The following is an 18,978-nucleotide window of genomic DNA, read 5'->3' as shown; positions in this document are numbered from 1 at the left end:
CTTACAATTCACGTTCAATAAGATGCGCTTGCTGACGGCGGGCGGCACGTCGTTGCTGGCGATGCACAAGTACGCGCCCATCTGCTTGCGATCCAATCTCCAAAAGTACAAATTGCTGCCGTTGTACGTATCAACTGCAACAGACACACATACATGAGGGGAGTATTAGTCTAAAGTCGGGCGGCGTTTGTTGCAGCCTGTTGAAATACGTGTTTTGGTACGTTTTGAGTTTAATTGTGTCGCAAAACGGCACGATGGCTAAATATCACAATGGAATAATAGAGGAATTGTGAAGCGGACAAACGGAATGTTTGTTTTGCTTGTTATTGAACGTTAAATTTTACTAAAATAATATTTACTAAAAAAATTTGTTTTGAAAAAGTTTTTTTTAACTTAGAATTTTTTTGGGTAAATATTTTTGAAATTTTAAAAGATATTTTGATTCATGAGATAAAAAGGAGTCTAATAAATTAAGAATCATAAAAATCGGACATGGCGTTCTTGAATTCTAAATATAAATTTAATTGCAGATTTTTTTTTCAGTATTTTGCGTATAACTTTTTTCTTTGAATATTATTTAATTTTTTAAAGTTATTCTGATAGTTAAGACCAAGGCGCACCTAGTAATTAAAAAAATCATGAAAATCGGTCAAGGCGTTCTCGAATTCTAAATATAAATTTAATTGCAGAATTTTCTTATTTGAGTATTTTGCTCATAACTTTTTTTTCTTTGAATATTTTTAAAATTTTTAAAGTTATTCTGATATTTATGACCAAAATAAACCTAATTATTCAAAAATCATGAAAATCGGACAAGGCGTTCTTGAATTCGGAATATAAATTTAATTGCAGAATTTTTATTTGAGTATTTTGCTTATAACTTTTTCTTCTTTGAATATTATTTAATTTTTTAAAGTTATTCTAATAGCTAAGACCAAGGCGCACGTAGTAATTGAAAAATCTTGAAATTCGGACAAACCGTTCTTGAATTCTAAATATAAATTTAGACTTAGAAAAATTTTTTTGCAAAAAAATGATTTTTTGCAAAACTCAATTAAAAAGAATATAAAATGTGGTTTAATAAATAAAAAATCATTAAAATCAAACTCATGCTTCTCCAATTCTAAAAATAAATTTAATTGTAGAAAAAATTATTTGAAAAAATCTATTAAAAACATTAAAAATTATCCTTTATTTTGACATTTTCATTGATACTAATAATTTTCCCCATTCTCACATCCTGTTTCCAAGCTTTTTGCAAAACAACCTCACGACAGGATGAGAATGTAGATTGTCGCATTCAAAAAACGTAAAAATGTGTACGATGGCAAAGTGTGTGTATAAAAATATGGTTGGCCCCGGTGTGACGTGATGGTAAATGCATAAGGAACCGGGGACAATTTTTAAAAACGTGCCGCCCGCCACGACAGACAGACACGTGATATGTTACTTTAGGTGCAGGCCATGCGGAATACTCAATGACAGAATTGCCTGCCGACGGTGAAAAATATTCTACACTCTTTCCCCTATTCTACATTCATCCTTCGCGTACCTTTTATACACAATATACAGTGTATTACATCGATATAATTTATATCCAACACATGCACTAAACAAAAACGTATTTTTAGTTTCTCCTGTATGCAAATATGAAATTTTATATAAATGACAACCTGTGACAATGGAAATGTCGCAGATATTGCATAGGTATTATTATCATCATCAAAAAGACAAGAATGAATTTTTATATTAATGTTTTTACTAAAAATAAAATGTGTGGGTTTGTATTGTGTGGAGGCGCCGGGCAAAAATGTTACCTTTAACAGCATCGCGATTTCCACGACGTAGAATAATCGGATGGCCATCTTCACGCCTCCAAGTGATTCTAGGGGTTGGATGACCAGTTGCCCGACACCATAGGGTGGCATTTTCACCCTCTGAGACTGAAAGATCACCACTTGTATCGTCGTAGATAATATCCGGCGGTACTGCAATAGAAAAAAAGACACTAATAAGACAAAATTACGAAATGATTGCATATTATTTATTCGCTTTGTGTATTTTATGCTCTTTGAGTACGTTTTGGTGGAGGCGCCTGGCAATGACCGCCACAAACGCGGAAATAAAAGAATTTTGCACTGCGTGTTCAAAGGACCCGAGAATATGCTACAACATAATTAAACAAATGAATTATTTGTTTGACTTGCTTTGTGAATACTTGCACAAGGGGTGAATTAACAAATATGTCAAATATGTAATTCAAAATGTAAATATTCATCCACACACTGAAAAAAATTCACTTTTCATGTATTTGAGTTAAAATGATAAATATTCATTTATCACATCCGGAATCCGGTTAGTTGGTAATGGTAACGTACCACCGTGAGTCCAGTGCTTGGGATGAAGGGGTTAGAAAGGGTGGAGGGCGTAATTTGCACATTATTTATTAATGGCGCAATTCAGGACGTTTAAATACTTAGCGCTTGCCGGTATTAAATTTAACAACTTTGCAGGTGCTCGCAGGACGCGTGCGGAATGTTAACAATACTCAAATGAGGGTGGTTTATCTAAGGACACAAAATGTCTGCGTAAATTACCTATAAACCACTAAACAACATCAGGAAACATAAAAATAACTTAGATATAAATACAACATAATATTTCTAATTTTATAGTGAAGACGAGTTGAATTTTGAGGTTATATTATTTATTTCTGTATTTTAAGGGCGGTTTTAGGTCAGATTTGTGCGGATCGAACACGGGATGCAGAGATAGCGTATTTTAAATCTGCATCGGTACACGATAATGCACTCAGAAGCAAGTGCGGCGTCAAGTCAGCGATAAAATAAACCAAGCGCCATGTTTGTTTGCGAATACACGAGCCGATTATTGTACCCACCTAGCACTAGCACTTAACAGATGGCGTTTTATTGCAGTGGGGAATTTATAGCGTCACATGTTTAAAAATTCATTATATTAATACATTGTCCGGGAAAACAATAAGATACACAATAATTTCGAAGAGTGCAGGTGCATAAAAGTTTCATAAAAGTTTTACGAGTTGCGTGGACCAAATGTTAATTACTAGATGAGCCGTACTAAAATTGTACATTGTTTGTGTAGAGCTTTCGCATCAGTTAAGATATTATTTTACGTGCGTCGTAAAAGTCGCGTTTACTGCGGGTGGGAAATGGGACAAACATCGGGAGAAACGGGTGATATATACGAGGACCTTTTGGAATGTCCTCAACAAGGGTGAGAATTTAGTAAAGGGTTTAAAAGGATCAAGAGGAACACTATAGTTGTTAAACTATTATACAAATTTTGAATATTTTGGGAAATTTGTGAAAATTTAGACATTTTTTGACTTTCAACCCTTATTTTCACCCCTTTAGAATTTTTTTTGTACACTCAAAAGTATCCTATGTTATTTACCATACTTTAAACTATATTTATACAAAATTTTATAAATTTTACTTAATTGGTTTAGAAGTGAAAAGGGCACAAACATATTTTTTGCGTATTTTCACTCTAAATCCACAATTTTCACGTTTTTTGCACACAATTTTTTAATTAAATATTTTTTAAAAGTTTTATATTTATTTAGTAAAACATTTTCGCTGTTTGTTTACCAATTAGTTGTGATTCTCTAACAAATGCAGCAAAAACAGTTGTATTTGCACGTGTTTTACTCCAGCGTCAAACAGTAATTCGTGTCTGAATTAAAATTAAACTTTTGCGTTTATCAAAGCGCTGCGTTCTAGTCGAGACTAATTGAAATGAACAAATCTCGAATAACGTGATTTTGTCCTGTTTTGTGTCCAGGCGCGTGGGCTGGTTTTATTTGAGTATTGTCCAAGTTAGCGCTCGATGAAAAGCTCCGGTTTTATTACTTTCCACGCTCGGATGTTTTCAGCGTTAATGAGCGTACGGAGACGATGCGTAATTAAGCACGAACTACGTGCGCATCGCACAAAGCTGATAGAAAAGTGCAGGGATTAAAAGTTTAGAAATTTTATTTTTTACAAAAAAAATGTTTTTTTTTTGCTAATATTTTCAATATTCTCTCGGTCTAAGTACACCCGCACGAGACAAAAACTCGAGGTCCCTTTTTTTTGTGAAGAGAAATGGTTGTTGAAAAGAACGTCGTCTCCTATTGCATAGGGAAGATGTCGATCGAGGGAAAAAATTGGCGCACGCATCGACGCACAGGCCTCGCTTCGACGATATCGCGTTTCGATTTATATGATAATGGCAAAAACGAAGCATCAATTATGCTAATTCGGTGCGTCGGCGGCGGGCGCGCGTTTAAACTAATTTCGTATTATATAGATAAAGAAAGAAACCAAACATAATTACGCGGCCAATGAAAATATTTGCCAAATCCACAAAATGCTAATTTTACGGAATCGAATGCGGACCATATTCGAAAGTTTTATCAAGTGGCTTGAATAAAAATACAAATTTCATTAAAATTTATTATGTTTTATAATGTTTAGGTATAAATTCAGTAAAAATAAATTAGATAAAAGTGTTTTTGGGATTTTTTTAGGAATTTTAAAGTTTTTTGGCAAAAAGTTTTGGAAAAAACTTGTTTTGTGCATTATCTGAGCTTTTTCTTGATAAATTCGAAAATAATCAAAGCCAAAATAAAACTATAACTTGTTTGCATATATTTTTGCAAAAATAAATTAAAAAAAAAGTTTTTGCGCAATTTTAAAGTTTTTTTGCTAAAAGTTTTGGAAAAAAATTTGTTTTGGGCTTTTTCTGAGCTTTTTCTTGATAAATTCGAAAATATAATCAAGGCAAAAATAAAAGCAAAGTGTGTTTGGGTATAATTTTGCAAAAATAAATTAGAAAAAAAAAACTTTTTCAGCAATTTTAATTTTTTTTTGCAAAAAAATGGAAAAAAATGTGTTTTGTCAACTTTTTGACTTTTTTTTTGATAAATTAGAACACAATCTTTGCCAAAATAACACCCAAACCTGTTTTAGTATAATTTTCTTAAAATAAATGAAAAAACATTTTTTTCTGGAATTTTTTCGTTTTTGTGATTTTTTGCAAAAAAATCGAAAAATAAAATTTAAAGCTATTTTTGTCATTTTGAAACTTTTTTATAACCTATTAAATCCTTATTTCTAAAAACAAACCCAAAACCCAAAATTTCCCTTTTAGCCAACCCTGACGTCAGAGTTTATAGAACAGAGGTTTCTCCTGTTCCAAATCCACTTTAGCGTTGCCAGAACCAATCTATTCACATAAATATGATGAGTGTCGGCAAAAAGAACAAATGTCGCGCAAAGAAAATTTCGACGACTATGGGAAAACTAAGGTTGGCGGGCCGGGGCGGTTGGAATAGAACGGATAGGCGCGTGTGGCCTAATCCTCGATGATTTACTATGGCGGCAAGTATAATTCCGTGGACACGTATGAATGTATGGAAATGCGCGTGCACACGTGTGCACACGTGGCGGGCACATCTCGCACCCAGCGCGATGTACACGCCTGGAAATCTTGAAATATCTTTCGGGCGCGCTTTTTTTATCGCATGAAATATGTGCCTCTATACGGGCAGCTGAACATTTTTATCATATCGCATGCGAGCTCGCGTTCCACCTCTGTACCCACACCCCCCGTGTGCGCCGTATCTATGAATATTTAATTTCACACTCGTGGGGTGTAAGAGCCGGCGGGGTAATTTGTGACTTGAAAAAATGAATAGGTATCTACCAAGAAATTAAAAAAAAACAATTTTTACGTCGATTTTAGGAAAAAAAAAAATTTTTTTGTGAAAGTTTAGACATTTTTTGACTTTCAACCCTTATTTTCACCCCTTTAGAATTTTTTTCTGCAATCAAAAAATATCCTATGTTATTTATTATGGTCCAAGCTCTATTTATAATAAATTTTATAAATTTTACTTTAATGGTTTTGGCGTGATAAAGGCATAAACATATTTTTTGCGTATTTTTACTGTAAATCCACAATTTTCAAGTTTTTTGCACACAATTTTTTAATTAAATATTTTTTTTAAATGAATAGGTATCTACCAAGAAGTTAAGAAAAAACAATTTTACGTCGATTTTAGAAAAAAAAAACAATTTTTTTTAAACTGATAACTTTAAGGGTAGTTTTTCACCCGTTACCCCTCAAACAGCTTCCTTTCACCAATCTACGATCTACACCGTCTTCTTATCTCGGGTTTATGTTTGCGCAGCTTTTGTGCTTAGAAAAAATTACATTTCTAAACAACCCTTAGGAAAATTGATTTTTTCCCTCACGAAGTGAACAAACATGTTGAATTTAATTAATCCACCCTTAAGAAAACACTGTAATTATGAAAATTACACACGTTTACATTACAACACATCAAAATACAAACGCTGGCATGTTAATGAGTGTAATTTACACGATAAAAACGAGAAAAATTAAAAACTACCCCTAATTATTCAATTACGGTGGAAAAATAATGTTTTGTTGACAGCTTCCCCAATTGCAATTGAATGCAAAACTGACGTAATTGGAAAATGCAATTAGGCGTGCAATCGTAATTGGCAATTTTCCATTCGTACGCACGCGTGTAATACCGGCGCCTCCACCATGGGAAAATAGAAAAATTCCGTAATCGATTACTGCATATTGCATTTTTTGTGCGGTTGAAGTTTTATACGTTTTTATAACAAAATCATTAGCGTTGTGGGATGTTTCTGTTGTTTACCTGTCGCCCCGGTAATTTCTGCGTTCGGTGCGTGGGTTTAACGCTAGTACATCACGATGACAAATTGCCGTCAGTCGTTGTTTTTCTTTCTTATTTTTTTCCGGCTGTGTGCGCGCAAACAGTGCCATTTGTAGCGTGTCCGTCATGCGCAATTATTAACAATACAGCTTTGCCCGCGCCGCCCCCGCCGAGACATGACGTGTCTGCGTGCGCGTGCAATTTGTAAATGTTTGCGAAAGGTTCTCAAACATTCACGAATGCTCCGCCGGCGGGAGCGTTTACCTCAGCGGTGAATTTGTAAACGTTGAGGTCTGCAATTGTTTCCTTTGCGGAGAATTTCCGGTTACGGGTGCGTGTGTGTGCGTATCCTGACGTTTTGCAGTGGACGGACGCCCGCCGGACGACGAGCGACATAGATTTGCCTTGCGGAGAGCGTTTTGATTAAAACGAACAACGCCGCCGCCGCCGGCTTGGCTGTCTTGTCGTCGTCGTCGTCTCAGCGTATGAATAACTTGAAAAGGCGAAGATCTGCGCCAGATAAGATTTACGAAACGCAATGCGGAACACTAATACTTGTGAAAATGTGGAAAAAAGCACAATTTGACTTAAAATCAAACACTAATTTGTTGATAACTTTTAAATTATTAACAAAATAATATTTATTCAAACTACGTTACATTCCTTTTATTTATATTTATAAGTATACAAAATTTTATTTTAATATATTAAGTAGTTTTTGTTTTATTATCAAAAAATGATGTGAAAATTAAGCAAAAATCACAAAATACGTAAAATTTACCAAAAATAAAACATTAATTTGTCGATAACTTTTAAACTATTAATAAATTTAATTTTATTTAAACGGCAAAATATTTAATTACTTAAATTTATAAGTGTACTGAATTTCATTAATGTTTATGAATTAGTTTTTGTTTTATTTACAAAAAACGATGCAAAAATTAAGCAAAAATCACAAAATACACAAAATTGACCAAAAATAAAACATTAATTTATTTATAACTCCTGAACGGTTCATAAATTTTTAATGGTATAAACATTATTGTATTCTCTACAACAATAACAATAATTGTACCAAATTGTGTATAAATAAATTAATTTGTTATTGTTTTATTAGCAATAAATGCAAAAAATATTACGACAAAAAATGGCAATATTTTCTTCCAGTTGAAAATTTAAAACCCTAATGTCAAACGCAGGTTCCGGGTTAAAACAAAACCTTTTCCTACCCTTATTTTCGCCATTCGCCGAGTACTCGCGGCGCATTCTCTCCGGAGTCGAGACAAACAAGAAATTATTTGGGAAATGGAGTGACGGCTGACTTAATGAACTTGTAAATCTTCGTCGCAAAGTTTTGCAACACCCGACGCGCGTCGCTACAATTGGGTTAGAACTTTTGCATTATTACGAGTTTGAATTAAAAATTATTTCCGCTTTACCTGTCTATGCGAGAAACTGCAACGCGCCGGAAATCTACTGAATTTGTTTGAGTTATCAAAGGAGCGCTTCTTCAACATTCCATGACAGTCTGCTTTGTTTCCAGTTTCAATTTAATACGTTGCAAAATACCGTTTTTCCGGTTTTCCGGTATAAAAGAATCCTATGAAATTTGTCAGAGATAATTGGATTAAAGTTTGCGCGCGTGTCGTGTAGCTAGCGTAAAAGAAATCAAAGAAAATGTCAAAGTATGCAAATGCACCCCTTGTGGTCCTCGGAGGCGGCAGCAGCGGTAGAAGAGCACAACCCCCGCGGCTGTGTTTTAATAACATTATATACTTGCAATGGAATTGGATAGAACGAAAAATAAATTTAATTATTACACAAATGTCATACAGTCGGTTTGAAGGCGATATTAATAACCGCAAGCCGGGGGTGGCACTGATGGCAGGGTTGCGGGTTGAGTGGCTTTCGGGTAGTCAAATCGAGGCTCCATAATTAAACGCACGGGCCGCCGTCGTCGACATCGGGAGTCATATCAACTTCAAAGTGCTGCCGCCGCCCCCGCCGCCCCCGCCGCCCCCGCCTATGCCTGTGCACGTTGTACGATTTTAATATTTAAATCCATAAAAGAAGGGCATTGTTCTATTCATTCGCGGTACGGCAATCTCGGCGGCGGTCTTTTAACCACCCCCGACGCTGGAAACCAAAGGGTTGCACGAAATTTGGCGTTTCTTGTGTTCCGGCGTCTTTAGCGTTTGTTGCCGATGGTAAAGTGGCGTCGTCATGCCGTCGTACACCTAACATCCCTTCACTACTACCCCTATTCTCATAACCCTTAAACACCGCTTAATGAAAACATCCGCGAGCTCTTCACGTTCTAGCATTCTCTATTCCACACAACACCCCCACCCGCCCCCACCAACAGTTTGAAACAACCCTTCTTTCTCTGCTTTATTACATTGGTTTCATTATGCGCGGAGGAAAACTCCCTCGACGTTCATTAAGAATTTTTAATTATTCAGTAATATTACGCGCCACCTTGCGCCTGCTTGCGGCTGCCGCCCCCGGCTATCCACTTGTAGTTGTGCACTCGCCGCGCCGATGCAGCACGGAATTTCATTAAGTTTGCAAGCGTCGAGTTAATATCTAATTGTGGGGGCGGATGATGCTGCCTGCTGCTGCTACGAATATGACGACTTTCTTCCTGCGTGCGGTCATTAACCACGTATTAATTTAATTACGATTAATGAAAGCAGCCAGACGAAACTAAAAGCGGAATGACGCGTGCAATTAAAATTCGAAATTACGTATTTTGCAAATTTGATATTTCGAGCGTCATAACTCAGCTAATTTTCATCTGAGGAATTTGATCAAAGGGTCATTAGGAAGGTAATTTAACAAAGTATAAATCTGCCTCAACAAATTTATTTTAAAGTTATTAATTTTTCTTTAATTTAACAAAAACAATTTTTTTGACAAATTTTTGTGTTTTTTTGCAAAAAATGTCAAAAAATGCTAAAAAATAGAGTTTTTTATTTTGAAAAATTTAAAATAACAATAAATATTAACAAATAGATGTTGTAATTTTAAATTTTTAATATAGTTGAGCCAAATATTTACGTTTTTCTTTTAATTTATGAAAATAAATTTTTTTCGGAAAATTTTTGTATTTTTTGCAAAAAAATTTGCAAAAAAATAAAAAAACATATTGTTTTTTGTTAATATTATTAATATCATTAAAAATATTAACAAATAAAGATTATAATTATTTAAATTTTTATTAATTTGTTGTTTTTTGATGATTTTTTGTTTTGGCATAGAAATTCCCGTGTTTAATTTGTGTTTCTCGCTGTTTCGCTGGCCATTTAATCCGGAAAATTTCGCAAACACGTAAAACAACAACTAAGAAACATCCGCCGGCATGTAATCATTTCGTGAAACAACCCCTCGTCCAAAGTTGGCGGCGTTTGCGTCTCGACACGCACGCAAAATGCTACACCTTGCCGACGAGCACGTCTTGACAGAAGCAAGACACGCCGTGAACGTCTTGCCGAAATTCCACTACACTTTATAAAAGGCAATAACATATAAAACCCTTTTCCACTTCAATTTCCCGAGTTCCCTTTTCAGGCCGCGCGCGATGTTGCCGAGGCTACTGACATCAGCAATTTCGAAATTTTCTTTCATTTACATAACACTCCGGGAACCAGTTACACACAAAGAAAAGTAGCTCCTACTAAAGCATACATAAAATACAAGATGGTATTAATTATTAAAATAAGATCAAAAGGTTGAAAATGTAAAATATAAAAGTTTTGCGTATTTTTCTGACAATTTCCGTCAAAATATGCGTAATTAGCCTTTATCTGCGCGTGAAAAAAATAACATCAGAGTTTCATCAGCCTCCAGTGTTTAACACGCGAGAAAAACAGGAAAAAAGTTCACTCCAGCCCGCACACACAATTAAAACGCTAAATGTTTGCCGCAAATTGGTTCTCTCGGGTGTAATTGCAGGCTAGATAACTTAATTTTAATGCTTTTATGATAAACATTTTTCCATTCGCGTAGACATAACGAAATTATTTCCTCGATGCGAGTGCATCCGAGTGCCACTTGCGTAGCGAGATTTTTTATTTTTCCTTATGTTATTTCGCAAAATATGAACATTTTTTTGTCGCAGAAATGCGCCGAAACTCGTTTGGAAAGTTTTAATTGCCTGTTCTTCTCCTCTTTTTGCAATTGAACGTAAAGTCCAATCGCGTTTTGTCCACTGCCACGAAATAAAGCGGTAAACAAGCGAAGGACAAAAACCGGAAAACCGGAAAAAATCCCGTCGACGACCCCGGGAGAAAGAAAGAAAAGGACCTCAAAAAATCTGCCAAGCGACGACTGTCATTTGATTAATTAAAAGCGCCGACGGGCTAAGGAACCGAAACGAGCAGCGCCGCAGATAAATGCAACGCCATTTTGTGCGAAGAGAGAAAAACCGGTCGCAATTAGCGCACGGGACTGGCAAATGCAGATCGCGCGTATCACGCGCCCTTTTTTTTTCTGTTTCCAGTGTTTGCTATGCCGGTAGATGAACACACATACGTTAAAAATAAAAATACTCGTGAACAAACGCGGTTGAGCACGAGAGGCAATTTTTTGCGAATGATTCCTCGACATCAAACACGCATTCGAATGAAATCCAAGGGATTTCAATAACCGGGAAATACGTGCCGGTGTTTACTTTGTGCGCATCTTTGAACGGGTGTCACAGGGGTGGCGTTCAGGTACAATGACGGGAAAACGCCAAAAAGGGCTTGTTACAAATGAGCAAAAGCGTAAAAAACGTATTCAAAGAGGAGGTTTTTTTTGCATTTATCACTCGACCAAAACTGTCATCATGGAAATAAGTTGTATGTGGAGCGTTTGTGTTTTTGTAATCAACATAAGTAAAGTAGCTTTTAGCAAAAACAGGGAAATTTTTGCAAAAAAAAATTTAAAAATTTGAATTTTGGAAATTTTGCCACAACAATGTTTATTTTATATAATAAAATGTTTGTTTTTAATAATAAATTTTACTTTTTTTAAAAATTCCTATTTTTTTGCAAAATTTTTAGAAAAAAATCGAAAATTTTGAAAAATTTTTGAGAAAAAATGAAAAATTTTAATTTTCAAACATAGTAAATTTCTAAAAAAATGTATACTTTATACAAAACAATGTTTTTTTTTTATAAATTGCATCTTACATCTTCACTATTTTTCTAAAATTCCTATTTTTTGCAAAATTTTTGGAAAAAAATAGAAAATTACGCAAAATTTTTATGAAAAAATGAAAAAATTTAATTTTTATACATGAAAAATTTAAAAAAAAGTATATTTTATACCAAAACAATGTTTTTTTTGTATATTGCATCTTACATCTTCACTTTTTTCTAAAATTCCTAATTTTTTTGCGAAATTTATGGAAAAAAAAACGAAAATTTCGCGAAATTTTTGTGAAAAAATTGAAAATTTCAATTTTCAAACATAAAAAATTTCAGAAAAATGTTTATTTTATACAAAACAATGTTTTTTTTTCGAAATTGCATATTACATCTTCACTATTTTTCAAAAATTCTTATTTTTTTCTAAATTTTAAAAATTTTGCAAAAATTTTTTGCAAACAAAACAAAATTGATTGATTCCGTAAATCCTGTCCCAAGACATCCATGTTTCAACGTTTCAATGTTTCAAACTGAAAGCTTGAAAGCTCGTACAAGTTGTAAAATACCCATTTGGGTCCACAACCCCCTTTGGTCCTTCGATACGAACACAAAATGTCATCTCCGGTCATTTTTCAACCCAAAACAATTCATTTTTCCTTGAGAAAAAAATAACCTGGATGCTTTTAAAATTAGCACACGCGAAACTAATTACTCACTTGAATTCCACTTCCTCAAGAAAGCGCAATTATCCTCCTTTCTCAGTACGCGCGCATTGTTCACTCGCATTTTTGTTCGTGTTGTTGTAATGTCAAGATATCTGCTTTTATGTTCGCCTGCTTTATACAGAAAATAAAATAAAATATGCGACGAGATTTTAATTACTGCGATTGTGCGCATAGCTAATTAGATTATGCGCGTCGAAGTAAAAATTTGCGCATTTTTAATATTTTGTTGAAATTTTTTTTCTCCGCGCACCACTGATGAATGTTCATTATTGTGACGCGAAACGCTATTCGAGCGAGCAGTCAACTTCAACTCAGAGCAGGAAGTTGCAAAAATAAAATGTGCCTCACAGAAATAAATGGCACTTGAAAAGTACCACACTAATATACAGAGTGTAATCAACGCATTAAAAAAATGTTTGCGTTTAGCAGCGAGAATATGACGAAATTATTGTACAGTGTGGATACTTTGTATAGTAGTGAGTGAGTGAAATCCGGGACATTTTTTGCGTGTGCTCGCTGCCTCCGGAGTAAAACTCATGCATCCGTTATTATACGCTCGCTTCCGCAATCCGTCGGCGGTGTGCACGTGCGCTGCCGCCTGTCGGGAAATTAAAATTTGATATACGTACGCGCAAAAGAACTAAATGTGCACGCTTGCTGCACTGGAGGCGGCGCGGTGGTTGGGACTATCGTAAAGTTTACGCCGGAATTGAACTGCAAACACGTTTTTCGGCCGGCGCGTCAATTCGACAATTTCCTTGCGTCAGAGAGGAAAAAACGTGCAATTTTGCGACACCTGCTGGACGCGGCGTTAACGTAGGAAAAAAATTAGGAAATTATCACCGGAAATTAAGATATCCAAGTGTGCCAGACGTAAAAGTTTTAAAAATGTTTATTTTTGGCAGAAAACTGTTTTTTTCAAAATTGAACCTACTTTTTAGAAAAAATTGTTATTTTTTGCAAAACGAGGAAAATAAAAAACCGGAAAATTAGAGATTTTCCTAGGAATAAGTATAAGTTTAAATAAATGGTAATTTTGGGCATCAAACAAATTTTTAAATTAATTTTTTTAATTTTTTTACCAAATTTTTGTGAGGCGTGATTTTTTCCGAATTGAAAACAACTTTTTCGAAAAAAATCTTATTTTTTGCAAATGCAGGAAAAGCAAAAACCGGAAAATTAACGATTTTTCTGTGATTAAAGTATAAGTTTAAATATATGGTAAATTTGCGCATAAAACAAATAAAAAATTTTTTTTTCTAAATTTTCACAAAATTTTTGTTTTTTGCGAATTTTTTGCAAAAAAAAACGGAAATTCAGATATTTATTAGTATCTAATTTAAAAATTCCCCAAAATTGTTTGTATTATGTACTCACAACTTTTCTTACTTAATTTTTTGCCGTTTTTGGCAAATTTTTTGAAAAACTTCTTATTTTTAGCGTATTCTTGGTTCAATTAGAAGTAAAGTTGGACAAAATTATTATGTCCCCTTTTGGTCGTTTCCGCCTTATCGCAATTCGATTATAGGGGTGAGTACACACCTGAACCCGGCCCGGGGAGTGGACGAGCAAGGACGAAACAACGGTAATTGCAATTTATCGATTCGCTTCGCCCATGTAATAACAAAACGCGCGCGCGTCCGCCGCCCCCGCCGACGATTTCAATTACTTTATTACACGCACACACCACATCCCAAACGACATTCAATCAAGTCCCCTCAGATGCCTCAAGATACAATAATAACGTAAATAATCAACTATTAAACATCCAAAAAAATTTTCAAAAAAAAAAATTAATTTTAAATTAAAAAAAAAAATATGCGAATGACAATCATCATAACAATTATGCACACTAGAACGCTCCATTTAGAAAAGATTAGCATTGCAAATGCATGCGGGTGTGTTAAGAAAACGTCACGAAAGCGTCACCAGTGTGAGGCCGCGAGGCGCGCGACTGTGGCGCGCGCGTATAAATAATACATGCTCGCAGCCACTACGGCCGGAGGCGGCGTTTCGTTTAGCGTGAATTATCAGCGCCGCACACGATATTTCACTGTTGACGTTTCGCCACCGCCGTCGGCGTAGAGTGTAAGCTAATTTCAAAACGCCCTCGCCCGAAACGCAAATCAACCAAGAAGGAGCACACATACAGCGCATGCGAATGTGCAAACATTAGGCAAGTCGTCAAAGGGTTAAATTAAGGGACCATGTGCGTATAGTTTCTATTTATGTCTGTTTGCTGCATAAATTTACACATTTCTGTTTGCTATTATCACACCGTTATATAAAAACATAAAAAAATAGAAAAAATTTAGAAGAAAAAATTGGTTGTTTGAGAAGAAATCTACAGATAATATTATAGAAACCCAAGAAAGCAAAGTTGTGCTTACCTACTTCAACCACTATCAGCATTTGAGTGTTTACCTTTATCATTAATTGAATGTAGCGCCCCGGAGTGTTATTATTGATTTCGGACCTTCAAAAGGGTCTCAACCCGTTGAATGTTCGGTTTGTAAGGACCTAAATTAAGAGGTATCGATCTTGCAACCCTAAAGCACTCAACAACTCTACTTGTATCCAATAATTCTTTATTTTAAGACGTCTATTCCTTCTTAAAAAAAAAAAAAACAAAAAAAATAATTTTTTTCAAATTTTTGAAATTATGTCAAGTTTTCTGCTTATTTTAAAATAGTTAGGGCACAACTGCATTGTGTATTGTGTAAATATTATTTAATCAATTCGGCGTTGCACACACTGCATTGGCGGCACGTGCACGTGCTCATTTTGCGCAAATGAAATTGGATGGTGGAGGCGCGGGGCGCGCGCTATTTTCCTACTACTACTTCTTCGGAATAGTTCGATACTAAAACTGATACTCATGTGGCGACACTCTCAAATATTATTTTTGAACGTTTTCAATTTATTTTACACCTTTTCAACGCCATAATTTTAATAAATTTCTATTTTTAAGAAAAATTCTTTAAATTTTGCATTATTGATTAGTTAAACTAGTTTTACTAGTTGTTCAACTAGTCTGTTTAATTCTGAATGCAGAATGTGTACAATGTACAAATATGCATGTTGAAAGTAGGCTACTGGTAGCGATATGTTATTAAATCCATCGATACAATCACCATGCAACTCGATGCGTCAGTCTGCGTGACTGAAAGTAATTAGGTTCCGAACGCTGTCAAAGAATTGGAATTTAATTATTTTACTTATTAGATAGACTAAATTAACGCACTTTTTTTATTGGTTATATGAAGCTAGAGTTTACTTAGCCTATGATCTTATTTTTTAGCAAAAAATATATTTTTTTAATTTTTTAAAAGTTTTTTTGGAAAAATTAAGAAAAAAATTTAATTTTTTCAAGAAAAATTAAAAATAAATATAACAAATAATTGTTTATAAAACAAAATAGTTTTATAAATAAAATTAAAGGTATATTAATTTATCTATGACGTCATACTTGAGTAAATAATTTTTTTTCCTAATTTTTCGTCAAATTTACAAAAAAATCTAAAGTTTTCCAAAAAAAAAGTAAAAAATTATTATAAAAATAAATTATTTATGTATTTAAAAAGTCGTGTGAATAAAATTGAGGCTATATAAACTAAATGCAAGCGTTGAACTACACGCTCATAAATTTTGTTTACTTTTGATCGATCTGGGTGTAATTGATGAGCTGCACTAAAAGCACTAATAGTACTCGTACTAGTACTCGCACTCATAACTTCCAATGAATATTTTATGCATATAATAGACGTACTCATAAGTAGTTAGTTATTATTGAAGCCAATATTGAGCGCAAGAAACTTCAGAAAACACTTTAGAAAAACACAAAACACAAAAAAACACAAGAAAATTGAAATATTCATCAATGAATAATTATAAATATTAAGTTGATCGTAAATAACGCGATGGAAAAACACGACTGATGTAAAATTTAGTTTAATATGTAGAACACATCAGCTGACACGCTATTATTGATTATTTAAGTATCTACACGGGTAGATAAGCACTCGTTGTTTGTTAATTGCAGGCAAAACATAGGTAATAATTTTTTTCTGTGGATAAATGAACAAATGAACAAATAGGAAGGACAAAATAGCATGTTGACATGATTGCTATATTTTTAATATAGTGTCAGACTAAATTTAGCAATACAGAATAAATTTGTTCCCGGCGCCTCCACGTAATAAAACCTATGTTATTTTTTGAACAGTTTTAAATTACATTTTGTTTTATTTGAATATAAAAAACAAATTGATCTAAAATTTTTACTCAACTGCCAAATAATGAAGTGTGGAGTGTTGTCAAATATTACAAACAATATAAAAAATATCATAAAATCACTTTTTTTTGCATTTTTTTATTTTTTTGTTTTTATCTGTTTTGTTTGCAAAAAATAAAAAATATATTGTAATAAATTAGCTTACCATGCACGTCGAGACACCCCTGCTGCATTTTCATGATGTTCGTGTTAACTTGACACATGTAGCAGCCGCGGTCGGACTCTTTCAGCTGTCGGATACGCAAATGCCACGTCTGCAGGTTGTCGTGCGTGACGGTGATGCGCGAATTGTGCGTCACCACTTTCGTATGCAGACTGAGAATAGTCTGATCCTCAGCCCTCACCCACGCCACCTAAAACCAACAATAAACAACATCATCACTATCAAAAACCAAAACACAGCATCATAAAAATTTAAGGTCAGTTTAACGTATCAAATATTAATCACAAGCCTCATTTAACAAGATTTTATATCTCAAGCAGAAAGGGGAATATGGTGAAGGCGCCGGGTTATTGTGACCATTACGTTTTGTACATTTAATATTTAAGAAGGGGGCTCGTAGCGTGCTAAGAGGCACAACATATATCAGAATGAATATCATTACGGCGCGTAATGGGTCGTTTTGTATTCAGGCGGCGGTGTGGCGAACGGCGAGCTTTCGGGGAAAACGTCGCGCACCAACGCACATTGTACTGCTAGCATAACCAAGCATGACCTGAACTAAAACTAAAACTTAAGCTGAGAAGATGCAAGGACAGGTTCTTCCTTCCTTCCTTTATCTTCCCAAGGGTTGTGAAAACCAATTAACCAACGTTCTCAGTATGAAAATAATTTCCCATCTCATGACTTATTAATTGTGACAAATTTTTCATGTTGGATTTTTGTGGAGGCGCCGGGTACTCAACAGGTTGGCATGTAAATTATTAAATTTTCAACACGTGAATAAAATATAGTATTTCACAAGAATTTGTTAATAATTAATGTTATAATGTAATACTGCGGTCAGAAAACAAGAATTTCCCAATAACATTCCCGGAATGTGCGATGTGCGACAAATCAAAAAGTTAATTACAAATCCTTTATCTGCGAAATTCTATCTACACGCTCCTTTGTGCACAAACACATTTCCGGTTTCCAATCATTGAATTCATTGACTTTGTCACTTAAATTTTTCAATTTTTGAGTGTTCTTCAACCCACGATCAAAATCAATATGACGCCGCGTGCGTTTAATCCATTGCGGATGATGAATTAAGAAAATAATTGCTTTTATTGTTCTCTTAATTGGACGCACCAAGTGTACCACCCTTGGTTGTGTCGATCTCGCACCGCTGAAAGTTGAAACTATCCCGTAATTGATGATTTATGACGGCGGGGGAATGAAAAACATTCGATACAATGAAAAACGAAAAACTTGCTTTTTCACACGATTCACATGCGTCCGATTAAATTATCCACTTTTCCTAGTCTCTCACATACACATCATGGATGAATGTTCAATATGTGTTTCATCCCTTCATCCCTTCATCCCTTCCAACTGAATGTTTTGTAATAAGCTTACGCATATCCTGTTAGGTTTAGTGGGAAATTATTCGGAAATATTACCAATACTATTTAATTTATATTTAACACTAGCTGTTGCCCGCGACTTCATTCCGGCAGTGTTTAATAAAAATGTAATTCGTTTTTTCGCTCTTGTTCTAGACATACTCCTAGTAAGTGTCAATTCTATCAATAAGATTAGCAATTTTAATTTAAAGAAATTAATTATATAAAGTTTTGTCAATAATGCACTTCAGCGCGCCATCTCGAATTCAACTATTTAACTATACCTATGATTGAATCTCAATGTCAAATTTTATTCAATAGAAAAGAGCTGTTTTGAGGATTTTCCCGGCAATTATTCGAATTTTTCTCACCCTTTAAACCTTCCCTAGACCTCCACGAATAATTCAAGACCAAGATAAGATAAATCCGTTCAGCCGTTCTCGAGTTTTAGCGAGACTAACAAACAGCAATTTATTTATATATATATATATATATATAGATAACCTCGATTTATTTATTTTTGAGGTTAAATTTTTTTATTTT

General features: G+C 34.4%; 1 protein-coding gene across 1 annotated transcript in view; it reads right to left on the bottom strand.

Annotated features, from left to right (window-relative positions):
- Window positions 1–18,978, bottom strand: part of LOC135790326 (lachesin-like) — a 63,274-nt gene that overhangs the window by 15,185 nt on the left and 29,111 nt on the right. Inside the window, exons 4-6 of the mRNA XM_065300519.1 lie at window positions 17,033–17,240; window positions 1,818–1,988; window positions 6–134 (exon numbers count right to left, since the gene is read on the bottom strand). Of these exons, the coding sequence (XP_065156591.1) occupies window positions 6–134; window positions 1,818–1,988; window positions 17,033–17,240 (508 nt within the window). The remainder of the gene's footprint in view (window positions 1–5; window positions 135–1,817; window positions 1,989–17,032; window positions 17,241–18,978) is intronic.

Source organism: Atheta coriaria, unplaced genomic scaffold (genome assembly GCF_025399875.1).
Source record: "Atheta coriaria isolate IRGN ID8LTWV9N9 unplaced genomic scaffold, Caltech_Dcor_3.1 hic_scaffold_4_pilon, whole genome shotgun sequence".
Classification (NCBI taxonomy): domain Eukaryota; kingdom Metazoa; phylum Arthropoda; class Insecta; order Coleoptera; family Staphylinidae; genus Dalotia; species Dalotia coriaria.
This window is presented reverse-complemented; position numbering and strand designations above follow the sequence as displayed.